Source organism: Fopius arisanus, unplaced genomic scaffold, assembly GCF_000806365.1.
Source record: "Fopius arisanus strain USDA-PBARC FA_bdor unplaced genomic scaffold, ASM80636v1 scaffold00100, whole genome shotgun sequence".
NCBI lineage: Eukaryota > Metazoa > Arthropoda > Insecta > Hymenoptera > Braconidae > Fopius > Fopius arisanus.
In genome coordinates, this window is record NW_011887839.1 from 9,760 (window position 1) to 34,042 (window position 24,283).

At 36.7% G+C, this 24,283-nt stretch overlaps 6 protein-coding genes across 10 annotated transcripts in view; 2 read left to right on the top strand and 4 right to left on the bottom strand.

Moving 5' to 3' along the window:
• LOC105271027 (heparin cofactor 2) overlaps positions 1-2,770 on the bottom strand; it is an 11,352-nt gene extending 8,582 nt beyond the window's left edge. For both annotated transcript variants that reach the window (XM_011312327.1, XM_011312325.1), the window contains exons 1-4: positions 2,605-2,770; positions 2,078-2,226; positions 556-738; positions 260-473 (exon numbers count right to left, since the gene is read on the bottom strand). In XM_011312327.1, the coding sequence (XP_011310629.1) occupies positions 260-473; positions 556-738; positions 2,078-2,226; positions 2,605-2,623 (565 nt within the window). In that variant the 5' untranslated portion in view covers positions 2,624-2,770. The remainder of the gene's footprint in view (positions 1-259; positions 474-555; positions 739-2,077; positions 2,227-2,604) is intronic.
• Positions 2,771-5,778: 3,008 nt separating this feature from the next.
• Positions 5,779-11,830, bottom strand: Fancm (FA complementation group M). The gene is made up of 4 exons (XM_011312328.1): positions 11,506-11,830; positions 11,266-11,441; positions 6,512-11,114; positions 5,779-6,123 (listed from the first exon to the last, which is right to left on the bottom strand). Exons 1-4 carry the CDS (start codon positions 11,520-11,522, stop codon positions 6,024-6,026), a joined length of 4,896 nt encoding a protein of 1,631 aa, XP_011310630.1. The 5' UTR covers positions 11,523-11,830; the 3' UTR covers positions 5,779-6,023.
• Positions 11,831-12,867: 1,037 nt separating this feature from the next.
• Positions 12,868-15,298, bottom strand: Rcd5 (microspherule protein Rcd5). 3 transcript variants are annotated; one of them, XM_011312329.1, is made up of 4 exons: positions 14,531-15,298; positions 13,900-14,473; positions 13,173-13,808; positions 12,868-13,093 (listed from the first exon to the last, which is right to left on the bottom strand). In XM_011312329.1, exons 1-4 carry the CDS (start codon positions 14,650-14,652, stop codon positions 13,004-13,006), a joined length of 1,422 nt encoding a protein of 473 aa, XP_011310631.1. In that variant the 5' UTR covers positions 14,653-15,298; the 3' UTR covers positions 12,868-13,003. The 3 variants fall into 3 exon arrangements, with proteins under 3 accessions (XP_011310631.1, XP_011310632.1, XP_011310633.1); XM_011312330.1 differs by having other exon boundaries at positions 14,534-15,296; XM_011312331.1 differs by having other exon boundaries at positions 13,900-14,454; positions 14,534-14,612.
• Positions 15,299-15,738: 440 nt separating this feature from the next.
• LOC105271032 (angio-associated migratory cell protein) lies at positions 15,739-17,914 on the top strand. The gene is made up of 6 exons (XM_011312337.1): positions 15,739-15,826; positions 15,960-16,137; positions 16,268-16,524; positions 16,855-16,999; positions 17,094-17,658; positions 17,715-17,914. Exons 2-6 carry the CDS (start codon positions 15,960-15,962, stop codon positions 17,782-17,784), a joined length of 1,215 nt encoding a protein of 404 aa, XP_011310639.1. The 5' UTR covers positions 15,739-15,826; the 3' UTR covers positions 17,785-17,914.
• LOC105271031 (UPF0598 protein CG30010) lies at positions 17,658-19,524 on the bottom strand. Of its 2 annotated transcripts, XM_011312334.1 has the most exons (5): positions 19,113-19,524; positions 18,809-18,857; positions 18,359-18,564; positions 17,868-18,157; positions 17,658-17,773 (listed from the first exon to the last, which is right to left on the bottom strand). In XM_011312334.1, exons 1-4 carry the CDS (start codon positions 19,233-19,235, stop codon positions 17,909-17,911), a joined length of 627 nt encoding a protein of 208 aa, XP_011310636.1. In that variant the 5' UTR covers positions 19,236-19,524; the 3' UTR covers positions 17,658-17,773; positions 17,868-17,908. The 2 variants fall into 2 exon arrangements, with proteins under 2 accessions (XP_011310636.1, XP_011310635.1); XM_011312333.1 differs by lacking the exon at positions 17,658-17,773 and having other exon boundaries at positions 17,832-18,157.
• kat80 (katanin 80) overlaps positions 18,785-24,283 on the top strand; it is an 11,757-nt gene continuing 6,258 nt past the window's right edge. Inside the window, 7 exon segments of the mRNA XM_011312332.1 lie at positions 18,785-18,873; positions 19,542-20,049; positions 20,228-20,703; positions 21,252-21,855; positions 22,224-22,277; positions 22,663-22,980; positions 23,311-24,129. Coding sequence (XP_011310634.1) covers positions 20,016-20,049; positions 20,228-20,703; positions 21,252-21,855; positions 22,224-22,277; positions 22,663-22,980; positions 23,311-24,129 — 2,305 coding nt within the window. The 5' untranslated portion in view covers positions 18,785-18,873; positions 19,542-20,015.

The following is a 24,283-nucleotide window of genomic DNA, read 5'->3' on the forward strand; positions in this document are numbered from 1 at the left end:
TCTTTAGCGCCCTTCAAAATTTTTTCCTCTTTTTTTTCATTATTTTTTTATGCCAACTCCAGTGATTTTCGTGACCTCAAAACTTATCCCAAATTTTTATGTATTTTAGGTTAAAAAGATAAAATTTAAATAAAAGATGACGCTCGATAGATAGTCCACCCGGCCCTTAAGCAGATTAAATTTTACTCCAGGTAAAGTAGCTAGCACGTTCAAAGTACGTGCCCGATTAATAAAATAAAAATTGAAAACATCATCTCACCGTTCTCAATCATTTTTTCAATACGTCCATTGGTCAAATTTCTCACCCAGGAATTAACATCGTGAGGTACTGTGAGAGCATCAGCAAAATTAGAAGAAACGATATCCGTTGAATAAAACGTCTTTATGACTGACGCATAACTTTGTTTCAATGAAATGGAATCATCCAAATAAATTCTCGTCCCAAGTTTCAGTGGAACTTCACCAGTAAAAGGCTAAATCATCAATTATTTCATGAGATTGAACATTGAAAAATTCATTTTTATAGATCAATTTGGAGATAAACCATCAATATACCTGAAGTGAACGAAGAATAACAGAAAATTTATTTCTGGCTGCGTAGTTTCCGCCTGGGAGTTGCAAAATTGATGCCAATTCTCGTGCAGTTTCTTCTTGGGCACCTTCCCATATTAAAACTAACGCAATCTTCAGAGATAATGGAGATATTAGAATATTTCCTGTATACTTTCGTGTCATCACCTGCAAAATACAATTACCTCTTGTTAATGTGTATGCACTATATCTATGGAATATTATCTTGCGTTTGAACTTTATCTTCCTAGTGTGAAATATTTCAAAATGTTCTTGACGAATTGTGACGACCACTAGGATGATTCTAAAAAAATTATGATGACAAGATGGGTATTGCTTACGATTTCATATTAAGGCTCGGGTGGATTTTCTAGAAATAGATAATTTACTCCGAAATTCGGATTCCTAATTACTTTGGCAATTAATCGTTTTTTTCAATAATTGTTAGCTAGCGTTCTAGCGGTTGTCAACAACTAGGCCGCTAGCTAACAATTATCGGAAAAAACGATTAATTGACGGAGTAATTAGAAGTCCCAATTTTGGAGTAAATTATCTTTTCCAGGCAGTCCATCTGGGCCTTAAATGGTCATTTTTCCAAAAAAAAACCGTATTCTTTCGAAGGCTTATGTATTTCATATTATTCTTGTTGGAATATAGCCTCAGTCTTCTGTGAATTGATTTTTTCTGAGACTATGGTTTCAAAAATGAATCGACATAGAGATTTTAAGACTAAACATAAACATAAGTAATGAGGTCACGTGGCAAAGGGACTGGTGATCCTTTGTCTCGTCAGGACGATTTTTCTTTTGGTCTCGTTTTAGTCTGCTGAGGCAGGTCATAAAGAACAGACATTTCTTCGTGCCATTTTTTTTTTCAAATTATAATTAACGTATTTAATCCATTGTGTTTAAATCATTTCTCGGCCCCCAACATATTCCATTAATTTTTATTTAAAAAAATAATTGTCACTTTAAATTAGCAGACAGTCTCGGATTTGTAAATCCCCTCATTCTTTGGACCGAGGGGTAGATATATGATATAGTTTAGTGCTTTTACACTACCAAGATAAAATTCAAACCAAAGATAAGGTTTGATAAGGTCTGTATGCGGGTCTTAATACAATTTCTCCATGTACAACAAGGAAAATATTCTTTTTTCTTTCATCAAAGCAGTGAAAAGAGTTAAGTCGTCATGAATCTCATCAGCGAATATTATTATCTCCTAGTCATGAGTTGAAAAAAGTTTTCAGAGGACGATTTCCATCAAAACTTTACGTTTTCATTACAAAAGTTCTTTTTTTTTAGACAACGCAATCTGCAGAGCTAGCTCTTTTCCAAAATATATTATAAACTCGTTGGGATGGTTATTTTTTTGTGAAAATGAGAATTTTTTTAAGAATTCATAATGTGTACAATGAAAATGAATTATTCAATTATTACTTGAGTATTGCATTTTTTAAAATTGAATTTCAGGACTGATTATTTTCCTAAGACGTTAAACAACTGACCTTCCATAGATTCCAATCGAATTCCTTGAATTGTGGCCCTTCATAAGGGATGAAGTTGTTCTCCAGCGGATTGTGGGAAAATCTCCGCTGTACTTCCGGCACAACCAATCCATAACTCACAGTAATTACAGTACCCACCGTACAGAAAACTGGAAAAAATATAATACATTCCAACAATAAAAAAATCATCCGTCCATTCCTATAATCTTAATCAAAGATCATTATATCATCGACGGTAATGGTCAGTAACCGATGACCGACCCATGACGACCTTGACCCCAGCCTCCAACTGACATCCACTAAATATATGTACCACTCATTTAAGCATTTCGCAACAAAACTGTAATTTTTTTTATTGCGAAACCCTTGGCCTTGAAACTTGAATGATCACACAAATCTGGTTGAGATTCCTCAACTTGCTTCGGATCTATCTTCAAAGTGTCATTAATTTCTTTATTAATGTTATCAACGATAATTTTTTAAGACTGATTCAATTTTATATTTTTTTTTCAGTAAACAGAACTTACTGTACGCAAAGAACTTCATTATTTCATCCGCAGGCAGAAAAGTTAGCAGTGGAATAGTCCTTTCGAAGTCTTGAAACCAACTACCGCGTTCATGGTTTACGTTCAACTCCTAGTATTTCCACCTCCAGATCAACCGGACGTTTGTTAGCACTACAGTAAACGCCAATTACCAGAAATCAAAGAGGAATAATGAGGGAATGCGGGAAAACCCACTGGTGATAATAATTAAATTGTTGATACAGTCACGGTCATAGATTAAAACATAGATTTTTTATTCAGATCAATGGCCACATGTTTTTGTTGAGTATTCACAATGATGATTAATATAAACAATGATACTACATGATTGATCAATTAATGATGAGTAAAACCTAGGCAATGAAGAAGTGAATGAATCATTACCAGATACGTATTAGCTGCTCCAAGGGTTTCATATCCTTGCAGATTCTGTCCTTAAATCATTAAATTAAAATGATATTACAATTAATTACAATCTCTAGAGCGTATGTGGACCAGACGGCGATTTTTGCTAAAAATTTTTAATAATTTTTCCAGAGTAGGGTAGATCATAATATGCTCTGAATGAAATATCAACTATGTGGTTCGAAAAATGTCAATTCTTCGCGTGATTGACTCCACTCGATTAACTGTGACTGTAAAAAATCAAAAAAACATTTTGAAAAAACCGCCGTCTGGCAACTCTGTATGTGGGTCCATTGAAAATTGCCAGAAGAGATTTTTTTAGTGCATAGAATTGGTAAAAAAAAACTTTATCAGAGGAATTCCCCATGACCCTTTCCTCTCAGAGATAATATGAAATAACCCGTCAACCGCAATCCGTGCGGAAAAACTTATTTTGAGTAATACGTCAGAGATATCTGGAATTGACCGAATTTATTTTTAAAAAATATGACACACATTTGTGTTGTGTGCATTTTTTTAGGGTCTTTATAAGTTCTGAAAATGAATGGAATTTCAATTAATTCATTTCAAATATAAAATTTCAACTAAAAAAATTAAATTGAAATTGAAATTTTTGACAATGACAAATTGACGAACAATTTGTATAGAATTTTTCATTAGTGAATGGGGTAATTTCTTGAAAAAAAATTCCAAAAATGGTACACCGTGAGAAAATTCAGGTAATAACTTCCGCGGATCCTCAATTTATTGAAAATTCAGTTATATTTAATATTGAATTTTCACGATGAGCCTGAAAATTTCAGCTGTTATTGAAAGATCAATCGCCATTTAACATGATGAAATCAATTTTCTTGAATTTTCTAGACAACTGGAAAGTTCAGTACTGCCTTTAATTGAAATTGAATTCAAACTCAGATAATTGAAAATTCATGTGACTGTATAACTGAACCTTCAATAAATTTCTAAATTTGTTTTTCCTGCCTTTATCGTCGACGTCGTCGTTTCTTCGGCTTTTCCGTAGTTTTCACGTTTTCTTCCTTTGCCTTTGCCTCTTTCTGAGTTTTCAGTTCCGTGTAAGTCTCTATAGCATTCTTCGCAAATACAGTTGCTTCTTCCAAATTATCGAATGTGATGTAGGTTCTTGCTAGCTGCATTACGTGTTCTTTAAGTTGATTTTGAGTTAATCCAAATCCTTGGAAGGTAATTGTACAGAAAGGCGTGAGGGTGCATATGGAGGTTGTCAGGAAAATTCCGAGAAGCATGAGAATTACGAACTGGAAGATGAGGATAATTGCACGACCTCCGTAGGTCAGGGCATAATTTCCAAAAGGTATCAGACTAGAGGCTAGGGTAGAAGACCACCCTACGTTGGTCTTCGGAGCAGGATATTTAGGAACCAACTGGTACCCTGGCTGCTGCAGGTATCCAGATACGTCGTACTCAGGATATGTTGGATAATTGTGACGCAATGTGGATCGTCCTGGACCATCACCAATCCTCTTGATACTTTGATTATTCGCAGAGTTATCAGGTTGCGAAGGTGTAATCGCGTTGGAGTAGACTGATGAAGCCAATGCGAGGAAAATCAAAACTTTGAACATTTTCAGGTTCCTAGGAAAATAAAAATTAAACACAATTAATTTATAATAATTGACAGCAAAATCATAATGAGGATTAAATAGAGTATGACCTTGTGATCTTTTATTTTCAAGATCTTTTATAAGTTTCATGTCGATTACAGACACTTTAACAAAGGGAAAAATAAAAAAATTGCCGTTAGTGCAACTTTTCTCAATTTCTATTTTCATAAAATCTTCTATGGAATTATCAACTGATAATAAATTATTGTCTAGTCGTGTACTTGAAGAATCTGAAGAAAAACTATATTTTCATGAGAGTCATTTGAAATTTAAATAAATGTGTCAATGTTTTTCAGCGGTTCACTAGTAATAATGGAAAACTATGATATTCACACTGAGAAAAATAATTAGTTTTTCAAATTAAATTGGCTGACAACGAGAAAATCCCCGTATTTCAGTGGAAATTTCCCTATATCCACTTACTTGTAAAATGCTAAGTTTATTTGTCAGAACTAAATTAATTTACTAGATTTTTTTCTCCCCGTCGGTCAAAATAATAATATATACACTCGTACCACATTACGTAATAAACAAAGATATTTGGCTACGGCAATTGGCTATTGCACTACGGCACTTGATTAGGAAGACTAAAAGATCTAATTAAGTTTTTGAACTTACCTGATTTGTCTACTTAGATCCCAATATGTAGAAAAATTCTGGAGTACTGTAAACTTTAACAGCAGAAGTCAAACTAACCCAGCAAACAATATGCTGTTGTACTTTTATACCTTTCAATGCGAATTCGAAAACCCAAAGGCTCCTCGAGACGATCTCATCTTTAGGTCTTATCCTTAGGATCATTAAGTTGTCGTTAGAGTAATGGACATCTAGAAGACCTTTAGGGACATTAAGAGGTCTGATTTGCTCACTAACTAATTGCTTTAATCTTACATCAACCTACCCCGAAGAATCCACCGTTCCAGGTGATTAAGAAAATAGAATGCAAGCAGAAATTGATTTTTTTTTCTATTTCAAATATTTTTGAAACTCCAGCGTTTAATTTGCGTGCGTAATTAGCAAATAATATAAAGATTACATAAATCTTACTTGAAAATACTTTAGTGTCTTTGCGTCTTTTTATCGAACATTTACAGAGAAACTCGCTAATTACTACTAATAAGAGAGTCCCTATCTAGTCTTATTGACAATTCTCGTATTTGGCAGGTGGAAAACATTTTGTTTCATAAATTTCTCATATATTATTTGTCTGGGATCGTCATATAATAGGAATTGCCACATTTATAGACGGGTGAACCAATTATACCAATTCGCTGAAGATATTTTCTTGAAGTGGAGCAGTCAACTCTCAGTCTGTTAACCAAGAGATTATTTCTCTGGAAAATCTTTTGCCCTTGATCATTTCAATTCAGTGACCATGTAGGTTTGATGAAGGGATTCACTTTTGAAACTTTCGCCTAAGTCAGTCAAGGGTACCAGAATCGAATGATCGGTGATGCTGTTGGGATGGGAAATGAATTCAATGAATAACTTGTCTCCATCTGAGCTATGAAAAATATGAAATTTATCCAAATTTATTGCATGATAATAGCATTGTCAGTGAAAATACTATCGGATTTCTTAATGAAATATTTATCTACTTATTACTAACTCTTGTTCAATTGTCGGCCAATAAATCGCGTTAATCATTATTTCCGTAATTAAATGGCACAGCTTAATAACTTATTAATAATTTAACATATTTGATGGACAATTCAATAAACGATTCTACATCTGAACATGAAACAAACATTTTTGTGTTAATAAAAAAAATTGAAGAATTAACGGTTTTTTACAATAAATTTAGTCTAATAATTTCTTAAAGTTTAATATCATTGAATCACTACCGCTTTTTCAACATCATAGACTCTTCGAAAATGGCGGCCCTCAACCTCTCAGTCTCATCATCACTGCTATCGTCTTCCAACATTTGGATTCTTCTTCTCTTTCCTTTAAAGTCCATCGAATCTCCTCTCTTCCTCTTGTTTCTTGATTTATGGTCAAGCTCTTCGATAATGGTAATCTCCTCAGAAGAATCTTGATTAAATACTTCATCTTCCTCTTGACTAGCACTCACACAGAAAGAATCATACAAATAAGTGTCAGGTTCAACTGTCTGCGAAAATATCTGAAGATCTGGAGGCGGAGTCTTGGGCCTTTTCAAATGAAATCCACTTCTTTTCTTGGGACTCCTAGTGCTCTGGAGATAATACGCCTTCATGTCCACTGAATCATCGTGCACCTGAGTATGACTCACAAAATCCTTGAGATCCCCTCCATCATCTTCATCAGAATCATCTGTTACTTCATAACAATCTCCAGACTCTTCAGCTTCATCATCAATAAAATTACTTTTTGCTCGATCTCTTCTCTTTCCCATTGAACTCTTTGGTTTCATGGATGAATTCCTGGATTGACTTCTCACTCTTTTATCGAATTTTTGTGGCATTCCCTGTCGAACTGCAGAATTATTTCCATTCGAGGCAGTAATTATTTTTTTATCCTTTGTATTTACAATTTCTGGATCGTTATCACTGGTTTTACTTGAAAATCGCCTAAAAGCTGTCTTTTCAATTTTAGTAGATGAAAAGTCGTCATCCGAGTCTGAATTCGATCGTGTTATGAACTCTTTACTTGGTTTTGAGAACAAAGTCGCACGAATAGCCGCCAACTTATCGTTTTTCAAGGAAGAACATGGCTGGGCTTCATTTTGGAATTTATCCCGGGGTTTATTGAAATATTTCGATGATGAAAATTCACCTGAAGACCCAGTGGAGTCACTGATTTTACTCAGTGTCTTTGTGTTTCCCTTAAAGAATTTTGACTCTGTAGTTTTAGTCTCTGATACCTCGAAGTCACTGCTCCAATCAAAATCATCGAGATCATCTTCAAACATTTTATTAATTTTGTCAGATTTCTTTGCACCTGGCACAACAGTTGAATTCAGAATACTAATCAATCTATTTTTATCACTGGATTGCTTTGGAGTTTGAGAACGATTTAGTGCTTTAGTAAGATCTGCCCTGTATGGGAAGCTTTTCTTTGTTGAGTCTTTATTTCTCTCTTGATCCCATCCAGTGTTCGAGTTCTTTGACGACGTGCGATTGGATGGCCATTGCCGTTCGACAGCATGTGCTTTAATTAGTTTACTATTTTCATTGGGTAAATGAAGCGTATCTGAGTCAGGTTTTTGATTTGTCAAAGTGGCAAAACTTGAACTGGGCTGAGGATTGAAACATTCCGACAGTATAGAAACCTGTGGCATTGTTTCTATTTTTGCCATGTCCTCCGAAAATTCAAAATCATCGTCTAAGTCAGTTAGATTTACTTCTGCAATATCATTACGAGATTGAGCATTTTTTTCTGAATGAGTTGAATTCATTACAGGATGAGAAGAGATCTTGATAGATTTGTTTAATGAATTTTGAGTTACACACGGGCTCGTAAAGTGTTTGATTTTTTTCTGAAGATTCAATTCAGTCCTAGGCCCGTTAGATGATGTGCTCTTATCATTGGAATGACTACTAACCTGACTTTGTCCTGTAAATGAATGAATATCCTTCTGAGGATTCCTCTTCATCTGATTTATTGTTGATAACGACAACTTGGGTTTAATTTTATTGCCATAGTTAACGTCAATCGTTTGTTCAATTTGGGTTTCATCAATGTCGACAATTTCTGTATTATCATTCAATAAATTTACATTGTTTATCTGTGGTTTTAGATTGGTAGAATGATGAGGAAGCTGAGACAATGGAATTATCTCAATATCTTCAGCGTCTACCAGAACTGGACTGCTAGAGAATATATCTGCTATTGGTTCATCGATTTCCATCTCCATTGGTCTAGTATTTATTAACTCTTCATCCACTTTTCTTCTGTCTGAATTCGTTTTATTTCCATTGCTTTCAATTACTACCTCTGGATTTTTAACGCCAGTAGTTATGGACTCTAAATTGAATTGCGTTGCATCGAGATCTTCATCAGAGGACTCATCTAAAATATTTTCAAATGCACCCTCAGTCAAACACTCAGGAAACTGATTATTTTCACGAGTGTCAATACCCTTTAATGATGATTTCAATTCTCTTGTATGAATATCTGAGTTTTGTTGAATTTCCTTCTCAGAAAAATCATCTACGACTGCCTCAGAATGACTGCTAATGACACAATTAACTCTCAAATTCTTCTCAGTACTTTTGTCGTCGATTTCATTAATATTATCATGTTTCCAATCAACACTTTCCAAAGGTGGTGACTCTTTTTCGTCGCATTGACCCTCACGATCAGATTCGCTAGTGTCCAACAAATCCTCAAATTTATTGCCACAATCCATGAAATCCTCCGGACTATAGTTGTCTGCAAAAATGATGCCAGGAGTCATTTGAGTGAATTCATCCTCCACAGGTTTTTCGAACTCTTTAACTGTCTCCAAGCAGTTGAGGATTTCCTCATCAGGAATTCTCAAATCACTAAAAAAATTATTTTTACAGTTCAATGTTTCGGGGACGTAAGGAATAACAAAATTTCTATTCTCCTGATTTTCATTGTTGTTGTCATCTTTTGCAGACTGTCTGGTGGCACAGAGTGTGAGGAACTCGAGAGTCTCATTATCATTAGTCAAAAGCTTAACGTCGGCCTGCTTGACGACCCCAAGGCTTATAGAATTAGTCCTAAGTGGTTGGCTGCCGTCTTGCGGAGACATCCTCGTCTTCTGTAACCTAGGGACTACAATACCATCATCGACTTCATCATTATCATTAGACACAGTTGTTAAGAATCTCATAAGTGATCCACCCTGTCCTCCATTCTTTCCACTTTCGTCGGAATTTTTCTGATTTCTAGATTTGGACGCTCGTTTCGTTTTTTTCTCTGTTTCCAATGGGGTTTTCCTTTTTCTCCCCTTTTTTTCTGGTGGACCTTTGGGTAGAACTGTCATGTGGAGCTTTTGTACTTCAGGTTCAATATCCTCAGGTATCATACGAGGACTGGAGTTATGCAGGGCTGAAATAACTCCACTCGAATGGAGAACTTTATTATTCATTGAATCACGCTTAGCTAAAGCTGCTTGGAGTGTTTGATGCTCTTTTCCATCCGTAACGAGTACAATTATGTGTCCATTCCGTTTTCTTCCTGTTCTACCCATTCGCTGGACCAATCGTGTTGGTGAGTGCTGAGAGATGTCGAAGCAGACGATTAGATCAACTTCTCCAACATCCAATCCTTCTTCCCCAACAGATGTTGATATCAAAACGTTGACTTGATTACTTCGGAAATCCTCGAGAGCTTTTTTCTGTTGCTTCTGCTTTAGACCGGCTTGGCCGACAAACACCTGAGGACGAATAAATGGCCGGCACTGAAGGAGTAAAATGTAAACTTCATTGACAATATCGCGATATTCAGTGAAGACTATTGCCCTCGTGTTGTTTTCTTTATTCTCAGCTCGCTTAAAGTGGTTGATCAATAAACTTCTTAAAGTTTCAAATTTTCCGTGACCAAACACTAGATTTTCCGGGACTTCTGTAACACTTCCATCCATGAACGGTCCTGCTTCTGGAAATGGGCCCAGATAGATTTTTATATTTTCCAATAGTTCCTGAAGTTCCGTTTCATTATCCAACCAAAATTTATCGGAATGATTTTGATAAAAATGAATAAATGCTCGTAATCCGTGACGAATAATCAATTCATAAGCGTGGTACATCGTCAAGAGAATATTCAAGGTTTTCATGATAATACCGTGGTTGTTAGATTTTTGCGCTCGTGATTTATATTCATTGAGTATGTGGAAGATTCGACCCTTGGAAATGTGGGCAGTGGAGGTGGTGAGAACTTTATGCTGAAGAAGAATTTTCACGTGTCTATCCATTATCTCGATGTATTTTTCTTTGAATTGAAAGAGATCTTGACCCAAGCCAACCAAGATTATTTCTAGCTTGCGCTCGTTGATGTAGGGAATGATATCTGGTGATGTGTCGTCTCGCAATTCCAAGTGGGTAATTCGGAGATTTCTGATGACCTCTTGGACAGCCTCCAGTTTACTTCCTGGCGTGGCAGAAAGTGCGAGAATTCTGAAGTAAGGATTGGCCTGGTGCATCATGCGAATTGATTCACTGTAGGCGTGTTTTCCTAGGGCTTTGTGAGCTTCGTCGATGACGATACATTTAATGAAATTTGTAGGAACAATCGAACGTTCGAGATCCTTCTGGAAGGTCTGGGGGGTCGCGAAGATGACGCGGTGTTCACGCCACGCAGTGGCTCGTTTCGTTTGATTTGTTGCCCCGGTGAGTTCAACTGTCTCACTAGTCGGGATTCCCATGATGTCATGACAAGCCTCAATCTGTTGGGCCACCAGAGGTTTCGTTGGAGCGAGGAAGACAATTATCCCTTTTGGATACCACCGGAAGTAGTTGTACATCACTACAGCTGCTATGAACGTCTTTCCAAGACCTGTACACACAAAAAAATGTCAGGCATTCCAAAATAACCCTCTAGTAATGGGCTGCTACAACAAATAGACTACAACAAACTTAAATTTGAAAAACTCAGAACTTTTATCCACATCAAGAAATAAAATTTTGAGCGATAAAATGAAACTCACCAGTTGGAAGACATACTAAAGTGTTATTAAACAGTGCAGTCTTGACAATAGTAAATTGATATTTTCTAACAGGAAGATTTTCGGGGTAGATCCATCGATTTCCAGCCTGACAATCGAATCCCTCCGTCTCTTCAGCGGAAGACAGAAGGGGCAATTGAGAGAGGAGGTCCATCGCTCTTCAGGATCATCAGTTAGATTAGTTTCCGTTAATAATCTCATGTAAAGATCTTGTTAATTTACTTGTACGAGTGTTCCATTTTCACTTTCAAGAGTTTTCATGTGATATCATAATCCTGTCATGTGATATGACAGAGCTCACCGGTGTAAATTTTTAGAGGTTATTCACTTATCTTATGAAGTAATTTTTCCTTTAAACATAATTATTTGCAAAAATCACGTGGAAATCTCCTTTCACTGGCCAGCGAATACAGAGAAAAATTATTATTTGAATCAGATACGGTGACAATTTTAATGTTTATCAATTTATTCTATCTACGATACAAGAACAAATAAATATTTACAGGAGATGTTCAAGTCGTTGGTCAGATTTCTGGTTTGACGGAGCTCCATCGGTATCAAAGAGGATTGACTAAAGTAGAGGCTCAGAGTAAAAAAGTATAAGTATAGAAATTGAAAAATGCGAAATTTTTGAAAAAGTATCAGGGGAACATGAACGTCGAGAAGATATTCACTGAAATTGAAAAATTCGAAATTTTTGAAAGAGTATCAGGAGAACATGAACGTGGAGGAGGTATTCAATGAAATTGAAAAATTTGAAATTTTTGAAAAAGTATCAGGGGATCATGAACGTCGAGGAGGTATTCAATGAAATTGAAAAATTTGAAATTTTTGAAAAAGTATCAGGGGAACATGAAAATCGAGGAGGTATTCACTGAAATTGAAAAATTCGAAATTTTTGAAAAAGTATCAGGGGAACATGGCAATCGAGGAGGTATTACGTTTTTAAACGATATTTCGATTAATTAGTCATTTACAAAAAAAAATAGGAATTACTTTGATTTAAAAAAAATTAATAGTGTTGGGATCGAACCCTAATGGTCCGTGTACCAGCCAAGCACGTTGCCGATTAAACAACGCGTTCATTATAGAAATACTGTTTCATTAGCAGTATATGTTTTGAAAAAGTATCGTTTTCAAAAATTTCAAATTTTTCAAGTTCACTACATATCTCTTCGATTTTTAAGTATTCAGTTTTTAAACGATTTTTCAGTCATGAACTCTGCGAAGATTCTGCACTCCTGGTATTTCCCGTGACTTTCCGAGCTACATACGTCTCGTTTCAGATGGAATGGGTGCAAAAGGACGTGGTCAACTGACCATATGCGCAACTAAACACGCATTTCCCATTTCCGTCCTCTTTAGACACATAAATATTAGATGGTTTTGAATGAGATATGGAGGGGTTGAAAGTCTGAATATATTCTTTAGGCAGGTTTGCTTGCTGAATGGAAGCATTCCTTACACATTTGTAGAAATATTCAGTGAAATGGCTAATGCATCCCTGACTCTGAAGTGGAGATTTGGAAACTTCCGGTTGTAGGGAAATTAGTGATCTATTCATTTTAAGATTATAAAAGTAGTTATATTTCTTATGAGTATTAAATTTATTCAATTACGTGACGATTATTATATATTGATAAGCAATCAATAATTCTCCCAACTTGGTGACCAATAAACGACTTTGTTTATATTATGAATGTAAAAATAATGAATCTCCTCAAGGATTCAAATTGAGTTTTACAGCTTCTTGACGTATGACCGATATCAGTTCCTGGTTTATTAAAAATATAAATCTCAAACCAGCAACCTGAAACGCAGAAAATAAAGATTATTCCAATTATTTCAATGAACAAAATGAAAAATTATAAGTGCAACTCAAATTATACCTCAATTACACTATTATTATTCAGTTTCATTTTGTTGCCGGCAAGAATGGGCCTGCTGTCGACAAAAATGGGACGTTTTCCCTCGGAGGATAAAAAGAAATCACCATTATTTCTTAAACGAATTGTTGCCTGTCGTCGTGAAACTTTCCAAGCGGGACCCTCCAAAGTTAAATCAACATCGACATTGTGATCCTTTGTTGATCTCCCCACGGTGATTTCCTTGGACCTCATGAGGTATCTGACAAGTCTTCCCCTGAGTATAGCCAACGTCTGATTGTCGAAGTCCGGGGGATTGACGCCTGTGACACTATCAACGAGTACCTGCCATCTGCTCAGCTCATTTTCCAATACCCTAATTTCCCTCTTATTCTTTCTATCCGCCAAAGCCAATTCGGCGTCTATTATTTCATCCTTCTGATCTGTTAATTCACTATCGTTTATTGTATCTTCAGCATCGGAGAAACTCATAATTGCATCAGAATGAGGTAGAGGTTGAACAGTTTGATCTGGCAGTAAGTGATACTGCTTCATCAATTGCCAGTGGGACATCAGGGTTTTTGCTGTTCTCGCCGGGTAAAATGTCTGGGCATTCGTTTCCAAAAGCCTTTGGAAGACCTCCAATGTTGGTTGAGGTGTCTGAATTCATTAAATTATATCATTATTTAGTAAAGTGTAGTAAAGTAATGCACCGAGCCAATTTTAAAATGGATGACGAGAAGTAACTCACTGATTTTATTGTTCCCAGAAGATCTTCCTCAGCCTTACTATATAGAGTTCTTGCTTGAACGCTGGCAATTAATTCATGATGTAAATTTCTCATCGCCTGAACAGCGACTCTGGAAACAGCAGAGTCATAAAGCAAAGCGTACCATCTCTGTTGAATTTCTTGCAAAGTGAATCGGCATGAGAACTTTGTGCCTCTGTGAACCATTTTTAGGTCATTTGTTTGCTGAACCCCAGTAATTAGAGCCAAATCATCGGTGGGTTTCCATCTGCCTAGATCTTTGGTTGCATTAACTGAGTGATTGTGATTTTTATTCTTTTTGCTTTTACGTCCAGTTCCATTAGAACCACTGGGTCTCGGTGGTCGTCTGTTGATTCGTTCGGGTTGGACAACTGGTGGTGTAATTGGAATTGGCGGAGGAATTGTTGGAAGGGTTAAACCATCCAATGTTCCACTTGATGCAGACATACTCCTCGACTTTGAACTTGATTTTCCACTAGTTGTTGGGGGTTGTAGATTAAAAGTTGTCTCCACAAGTTCATCGTCGAATTTTTTACGCTTTATTGTTCGTGATGAACTAAAAATAAGTTATTCATATGATTTACAAACGATAATAGTTGAAAAAATAAATTACTACCTGCGTCTTTTGGTCCCCATCGAGTCCATTGATGACGATTCCATTGGAATATTTCCAAATCCATCATTAATAATCGGAAAATTTCCTTGTTTTAAACTCGAAGTCGATGAAATGTCCATTATTATTGTTTACTATTGTACGAGATAATGTATATCTCACAGTATAAACTGATTGGCTCAGTTTTCAGAGGTTAAGGAAATTTATATTCACAATTTCATATGAAAAATACTAAATTTATAGGATTTGTATTGAAAATACAAAAAATATTGTTAAAAAAAGACTGACATGCAGACGGTCTTAATAACAATTATTCACACGACTTTCTAACAACAACTTGTTCAAAAGAAACAAGGGATAAATATGTTTTTGCGACTCAATTCCAAACATAACCTTTGATATGATTTGAGTCAAAGACGCACACACTATTGCACTATTGCTCATGGATTTTTCGAAGAATTATATTAGTCCATTTTCTACTTGAGAAATATATTTCACTATAGTGAACGAATAATCGATTTTCTATACTAATAATAGCGTTTATTGTTTCTCTAAATAGATTTATAGAGCTCGCGGTTGCAATCTACAATTTAGGGCTAAAAACAATTTTTATATTCAATTTAAATTGCGTTTGACTTGTATTTCCAGGAATGATCAAGATACGCGATAGAGTATATTTTACGTTTTGGAGATGCTGTCGCGTATATTTTCTGGCTTACAACTTCCCCCTCCAGTGCTACTATGACTTTTCAATTTTTTACTAGCACTGAAGCGCCTGCCCCATGTAAAGTTCCCGTTTTCAAAACGTTGTCAATATTTTATAATTATCATAATCTTAATTTCCTTTTTTATACTAAAACTTTCTAATTATTTAGAAACATTTGGCATGAAAACGGAATCTCGTATGGAATGGACAGCGGAATTTTGAAGATCTCAGAACAATTAATGAAGAATTCATTCGTGTATTGCCTGAATTTCTTCTGTAAAAATTATCTAAAATAAAAAAATTATTGCAAAACTCAATTTACCATTGACTCATTGTCCAGGGTGAATGTCTTGCAAATCTACATTTTTTATTTCTCTTTTATTTGGATTATCGGTTTTTTTATTGTCAGCAAAAGTGAAATTTTCTTACTGTATTTGTCAATTTGAATTCCGTTTGTCCTGTTGTACCGATGAACACAGTAGATACATGACTGCAGGATCAACTGAGTCCATTCTCACGTGGTGATTACTCCATAGTTTACTCAACAATAATCGAGTGCCTGCAAATATTTATTTACATTCAGATTGAAGGTATTTCCTCGAAATTTTGAATAATTGATTAATGATAATTTTTAATGATAATCGAGAATTGATTGAAGTAGATGCGGCTTGATTGTAGAATATTTGGAGTTCTCGGAAATAGTTAACCTGTCAATTGTTGCAGATGCACAGTACAGAGACTCCTCCAATGTCACCAGGTCTTGAAGATGACCTGGATGAGGAAGACATGGTCTACGTCGGTGACGTTGACGAAGTCATTGATTCATTAGAAAACGATGGGCCAATGGAAGACGAAGACCCGGAGGTTGACGATGCCATAACAGTATTCAGCAGTCATCACAGTAAGTCTTCCAAGTAATATTACATTATTAATTGCATTGTTACATCATTACCTTCTTTACGATAAAATCGCAATTTCCATATTTGTATTTTTTTTTTCTAATAGTAAAAGATATATGTTTTATTCTCAAGAATCTGTGTTCTGTGGGTCGTTGACTAGAGATGGGAAATTGGCAGCCACCGGTGGAGAAGACGATATGGCGTATGTCTGGGATACATCTTCTGGAGAAGTGATCCATGAGTGCATTGGGCACAAAGACAGCATCATTTTTGCAGAGTTCAATAAAGACGACAGTTATTTAGCTACTGCAGATATGAGTGGAGGTATTCAAGTTTGGAGGATGAATGATAAAACCGTTGTGTGGGATTTCGAAATTGGTGATGCAGCTGTGAGTTTTGAGTATCTAGATTTCATACATTTTTTATTTATTTATAGCATTCCACAAGCTTGGTTGATTCTGCTTTAAAATTAATACAAATTTACAAAAAAATACAGTTACATAGATTTCTGTAACTTCTTTCTACAAAAGATTCTATAACATTTTTAAGTTCATAATCATGGCTATTTGCATAAGATTCTCAAATATTTAATTCAGAAGGAGTCAATAAAGAATCATTGTTGAGAATTAACTTTTCATCGATATTACTCGATATCCAGCCAACCAATTAATTTAGGTGGTTGGCAAATGAAATTTAAATGGAAATTGATATTGTTTCAGTGGGTAAGGTGGCATAAACAAGCGAATGTTTTATTCGCTGGTAGTGTAGCAGGGGAAATATACATGTGGAGAATTCCCACTGGCGAGTGTAAAATATTCCAGGGCAATGGGCAGAAGACTGAGACTGCCGAAGTGTGTGCAGATGGTGAGCCTGACCTTCTCCATTATTACATTGACAATCCAACTGGTTGACATGTTTAAGGAATTTTAAAGTTTAAAGAATTGGTTTGGTCCATTAGGTCAAAGACTCGTTGCAGGCTACGAAGACGGTGCCATCAGAGTCATGGACCTGAAAGAAGGAACCATCCACACAACGATCCTTCCAAATATAGCGCACTCAGCTCCCATCACCGACCTAGACTGTCAATTCGACAGTAAATTAATCGTATCCGCTGCCACTGACGGCAAAACCGTTCTCAGTACAGTGGCCACTGGAAAAGTAGTTAGTGTCCTGCAACATCTCCAAGAGAACAAACAAGGGAGCACTGAAGAAGGCACGAGTGAAGAATCAAAAGCAGAGGATTGGATCGAAGCAGTGGCTTTCTGCAAAAATCCAGAGCTCCATTTAGTTGCCACTGGTACTCTCAGTGGGGAAATATATATTTGGGATGTTTCCAGGCAGGTGGTTAGACATAAGATCACGCAAGAAGGTGGAGTCAGCAAACTCGTCTGGAAAGGAACTAGCCCCATTCTGTTTTCTGCTGGTTTGGATGGAGTTCTCAGGTGTTTCGACGCTAGAACTGCAGAGCTTGTCAAATCTTTTTGTGGTCATAGCCAGGATATCTTGGACGTCTTTATCTCTAGGTAAATATCAGTTAGATTTCTTTTTTTTTAAGTTATAAATTTTTGCTTTTTCCCAGGGATGGATCCAAAATTTTGACGACTTCTGACGACTCAACAGCCCGAATATTCGATGTATCTGGATATTAATTAAACGCCGATGGCTTTAATAGGGCAAATCCAAAAGATTCACGACATTCTGTTAGAAAAATATGTCAAATAATATATTGTACCTTCACAGTGATTATGTACAATTAAAGTCTATTTGTTTTTATTAGAGTTTTGTGCCTTCTCTGTTGGATATTTTATCCCGATACCAATCGGAGTCCAGGGTGTATCGTGTTCCCTTCCACGTGAAATGCGATGGATCACTTTCTTCCCCCTTTAGGAATTCGAAAGAGTTGCTGAATTCAATGGCAAGCTTTGAGCGAACGAGGCCAATGCCACCTGTTGTCTCTGGAGCTGGGTGATAAACTCGACCAGAATTGGTGCTCATGAAGATCTTGTCTGGTTGGAAAGGTACCTGAAAATGCAAGAGGCCAAGATTTATGCATAATTAAAGTGAAATCCAAGATTATTGAGATATTAAAACATTAATTTAGAATGAATTCCGCAAAAATGTAGAATAAAAAGTGAAGAGAGAGAACGAGTCCATTTATGGAATTAGAAAATTAATTTTTTCACTTTCAAGAGATATTTTGCAATTTCCCAATAAAACACTTACAACAAGCAAATCACCAGCATGAGCATAACTGAATAAATTCAGGTTTTCTGGAGTCTGTAGCACGTGGGTGAAGACTATGGGCAAATCATCGCAGCGTACAAAATTCCTTTCCCTTCCACACAGCGACAGGTATGGAAAGTCCTCAGTATATCGATCGGTATCGTTTCGCTTCAGTCGTCTGAAGAAAAATGCCAGGAACTTTTTCTCTGGAAATAATCAATGAAAATTTTATTCAACATATGCTTCTGGACATGATAATTCAACGAGCTATTTCTAAACACCCATTGAACAAGTGAACACAACTATGAAAAAATGCATGTGCAGTGCAAAGTTCGGTTTAAAATAATTCAAATGTGTGTGTTATCATCGCACTTCTTAACCGGTATTTTTCTTGATTGACAACTCGTTAATTAATACAGCTAACTACTTTTTATGCGTGACAATAGGTACCTTTGAAACAGGATGTAAAATTTTTCATCCTAGCATCATCGAGGAACAGCTGAAAGCATAAATAGGTGAAGATAATTGAATTTTTATTTTATTTACCTCTTGAAAATTTTGAAAAATTCCTGTACATGAAATTTACAGCAAAATTCCATTGATATTATTTAATATTGATATTCTTTAATGTTCCTCTTTTATAATAATAGAAAAATACTGTAGCAAATGAACCTTGACCTAATGAATACTACGCTATAATTGGCGAGCAATCCAAAATTGGAAAATAATCGTGTAATAATCATGTAAGATGTACCATTCCCTGATGATCAACATAATAAAAATATTCTCGAATGCCCGATTTTGGCGACTGTCCTTGAACATAACTGACAACACTTCTGACTCCAAAACCTCGCAAAGGAGAAAAATTACGAAACATTATGTGATCAAAAGCCACCCGCGCCTATTTCACCGCCTACCGATAAAACTGAAAGTTCAACAGTTCAATTCCCCCCATCAGCTGATTTCAATCAATTAGTCCCGTTTAATTTCAGAACAGTCAATATTAGCAATAGCACCTGCGCAATTTATCCTCTTTCGAAGATTCCATAATGCCAATTAAGATCTGCTAATCGTTGTTTATACGACGATAATTTCAGTCTTTATTCGGTGAGCAGTGATTTTGCGTCATTCGACATTCGAAATGATTTTTTTACTCATTTTTTTTTCTGTCACTCGAAAACAGCGCCACCTGGTCAAATCGATTGTTGAGGTTAAAAAGCAAGAGATATTTTTCCCTCAACGTCACACCAACTTGCACACGACTTCGTACTCTACCCACAGATGGACATAGGACGTGAGGATTCAATAATAATAAGAAAAAAAATGAGATGCAACCGATGCAACTGAGTGAACGGGGGAGTAGAGAAGTTTTGATTGAATAAAGAAGAAGTGGTAACGAGTTTTTATATTTTCATTTGAAAAATCTGTCGTACGTGAAGGTCTCGTCCTCGTGTGTGCCATGACTCCTCTTTTCACGGTTATCCTACGTCACTAATAAATATTCTAAACATCAAAGGAGTGAAGATAAATCAGGTGTAAAAGATGTTGAGTGTAAAATCATCGAGGGAAAAAGCGTTGAGATGAATTTGTAAAATTTGAAAATTTAAATTTTCCTATTGTGCTGGGGTATTTGGAGCTGAACAATAGGATTACGATCATGGCTTCGTCTACCAAGAGGTCCTGGAAACTCCGTAAGTGAAAAGTATTTTCTAAAAACCCAACACCAAAACCCATTGGTTCTACCAAGAGCCTAGTTTTAGTTGTCATTGTGAAATGAGATGCAGATTCAGATGCTGCCAGTCCTTTTTGATTATTTATTTAATTTAATTGATATTTTGATTTAATTGATAGATTTTCACGAATTTTCAGAGGAACTTGTTGCTCACTCGTCTAATGTTAATTGCCTGGCCCTGGGACACAAGTCAGGACGAGTCCTGGTGACTGGTGGTGATGACAAGAAGGTCAATCTTTGGGCAGTTGGCAAGGAAAAATGTATCATGAGTCTCAGTGGCCATACAACACCAATCGAGTGTGTGAGATTTAGCCAAACTGAAGATCTCGTCTGTGCTGGCTCTCAGACTGGTGCACTCAAAATTTGGGACCTGGAGCATGCCAAATTGGCAAGGACACTTACTGGCCACAAGGCTGGCATTAGATGTGTTGATTTTCATCCTTATGGAGAGCTCTTGACCTCTGGGAGTCTCGACACTGGAATTAAATTGTGGGATATCAGGAGGAAGGGGTGTATTTTTACGTATAAGGGACACAATGAGACAGTCAATTGCTTGAAATTCAGTCCTGATGGTCAGTGGATTGCTAGTGCTGGAGAGGAAGGCATGATCAAGGTGATTACGAGATTGTATTCCTCTGTGAAGATTTATTCACTAAATCGTAAAGTGATTGGATATCATTAAAAGAGTAGCACATTATGAAAATGATGATTTCACTATTTCAAGAATAAACGAAACTTTCGCCAATTATTTTGATTGAAAGATATTGGTTAAATCAAACATCCACTGCGATTTTACTAGAGAATGAATAGTTTCACTTGATTCTGAATTCCGTTTTTATAAAATATCTAGAAGAGTGAGAAAGACAGCGAATGGTTTTGGAAATTCCGCTATCTCTTTTGCATTTAAAAATATTCATCGAAAATAGGTACATCGATTTCACTCTTGAATAAATTAGTCTGCATTATCTTGAGTATAATTTTCGATGGGATTTTATTACACGTGAAGACATCTTAAGACCCTTCCGGTGGCCTCGACCCTGTTTCCCCGAAAATTAAAGATAGTTATCAAAAAATGATAACTCAAGTTGTTCTATGTTATTCCACGAATTCCTCAGTAGATAACAGTGAGTAAATTTATAATTTGATCCCTTTTCATTTCAGCTGTGGGATTTACGAGCTGGAAGACAATTGAAAGAATTCACAGAACACAAACGTTCAGCGACAACCGTAGAATTCCATCCCCATGAGTTTTTACTGGCCAGTGGCAGTGCTGATAGAACTGTCAACTTCTGGGACTTGGAGTCATTCCAGCTGGTATCATCAACAGAACAAAATCTAGCCTCAATAAAATGTCTCCTCTTCAGCCCGGGGGGAGAATGTTTATTCACAGGCTGTCAGGATGTCCTGAAGGTCCACTGTTGGGAACCAGCAAGAACTCTGGATACAGTACCAACTGGCTGGGGCAAAGTCCAGGACATTGCAATAGCCCAGAATCAACTGATTGGTGCCAGTTCCAACGGCTCATCCGTGGTATCTTTCGTCTGTGATATGAAGCAGATTAAACCCTTCGGTAATGTTTCGCAGTTTGTCCATGGAAATCCCACGAGAAAGAGTTTTTCGAGGGAGACCCCGGCTAAAAAGGCGTCTATAAATGTCAAGACGATTGAGGAAGATAAGTCTGGAACTGATCCCGAGGACGAAGTAACGCTTGCTGAAATACCAAATGTCACGGATTATCAAGACATCTTCCAGCCTCATCGATCACGTAAGTTCAGCATTAATAATTGCTTGTGATTATGGGGATGAGGGAGTGAATCAGGTAGAATGGTGCAGTAAGAAATCAATGTGACGTCACTATAATATCAATCCTGAGATTCTCTTAGATATTTTTTTGTTTAAAATCAAACAACAATATTATTTTTAATTCTATTGGCTTCCATTTTCTCATTTTCTCCTTCTTGCAATCATTCTCTCGAGCACTGAAAAAATGTGTGTAGTATCGCACGAGATATCGTGCTAATTTGATAAATAATAGAACAAATAATGCAATCCCTCAATGTCTAATGAACCCGGAGTTGTCTGTAACGGTTTGTTTTTTTTTGTTGAATGAGCATGTTGCACGCTATGTTTCAGTGAATCGCACACCACCACCGGAACCCGAGGCTTTCCCGGTGCCTCAAGACATAGGTGAGTTGTCGTCGCCAGGTCGAAAGCTCAATTTAACCGTTAGTCATACCGCTGCATGCCCTATCGCCTTTTGACCAATCGTGGCAATATGTATTATTTCGATAAATAGAATAGAGCCATCAGTTTTCCACTTCTGCAATGTTTTTCCAATAATTTTCTTCACTTTCGCTTTCATTTTGCTCGTGTGACTCTTCTTTCATCCCAGGTCCATCACCTTCGTTGATCAATGCATGAAAAAATCGAGGGCCTGACCATTATAATTAATAAATCATTCATGACATCATGACATCATCAGCCTGGCAATCAGTGGATGGATTAGTCATTGTGTTTAGGATAGATTCATGTATTTGTGTATTTTATTCGGACATTTTCGATGTGATTGCAGATCCAACTCAACCCCAAATCATTCAAAACCTATCTACCTCAATGACGAGTTTAAGTGCGACGGGAACACTGGACAATGACGATGATCTTTCTCCAACATCTTCTACCCAGCCCCCCAGTTTATCAATGACAAAACCAGTGCCAGTACGTGTTAATCCAATAAAATCATCCCCACCGCTTCAGAGGCACCCCTTCACCTCGACGAGTCAAATAAAGGCCAATCTGCAGGCCAACAATATTGCGAAAAATACCAAGAATTTTGCGCAAGTACCTCCCATGAAGCAGAGTATCATGCCAGTCATCGGGAGGAAATCCTCAGGTACATAAAAAACATCTTGATGAAAACCTGTTCTTAATTTAATCAGCAGTCAAGTCGTGAAACGAGATGAGTCAATGCTATTCGGAACCTCTAGTTATCTTGCCGGAATATCTCGTTATTAAAAAGCAGCCGATTTTATTTTTGAAAAAATGAAGAAATTCATTTGTCATTGACATAATTCTGATTGAGGTGAAAGAAAAATTCTTAGATAAATCTTAGATTAATTCATGCGTAGGAAAGTTTGAAATTTGAAGAGTACAGAGTCGTGAACAAATTTTCACTGATAGATTTGAAAATATTTAAATGAAAAAATGGCATTTGAATTTACAGGGAATCACTTGAGTCAACCAATGGGTCCTCAGCGTTCAAACTCAACACTGACATCCCGGGTAGCTCCAATGGCAGCAGTTACTCCGGTTATGGGTGATGGAAAGTCCAAGAGTCGAGCACCAAGTCCAGACTCACCGAAGCACTTTCTAAAACGCCAGACAAGTTGCAAAGAGGGTGAGGGATACGAGAGTGATTTTCCAGTGCAAATAAATACAAGCATTAGACATAGTCCATCTGATCCGGCCTTGAATAGGCCGAATACCGGGCAAACTCGTACCTCGATGGCCAGGAATTTTATAAATTCTGGGGCACTCTCAGCAAGAAACTCAGTGGGGGGAAAGAAAATAAATCGAGCACAGGTGCAGCCAAATCCAAAAGTGGACATCAGAGTTGCACAACTGAGGCCAAATGTCGAGACAACTGAGAAGAATGACTTTGTTCCCATGTCACCTGACAAACCTGTGGGCCTCGATGTTGATGATTTCCTACCCAATAGATATGGGGGATCAGCTAGACTGGGATGCAGCCAAGGATTGCCTGAGATGTCGGAGGCTGAGGTCATCAATAGCATTATGCGAGGACATGATTCCATGATGACGGTGCTGAATAACAGGCACAGGTCGTTACAGATTATTTATTCATTATGGCACAGCAAGGACGTGAAATCGGCAATTGACTCTGCTGTTACCATGAACGATCTCTCTGTCATCGTTGATCTGCTTGGGGTGCTTACACTCAAACCGTGAGTGTTCTAAAATACCTTGGATAATCTAATCACTCTATTTCATCTACTTTCTGCTGTGAAATCCTTGAACGTCAATCTAACACGCAAGTTTACGTAATAATTACCGATTCGCTGATATCTTAGTTAAGAGGTGATTAAAATCTCATTTAATTTTCATCAATGTTGGTAATAATCCTCGATAGTTATCTCGAGTTGAAACGATCGACAATTTCTATTGCGCATTTGACG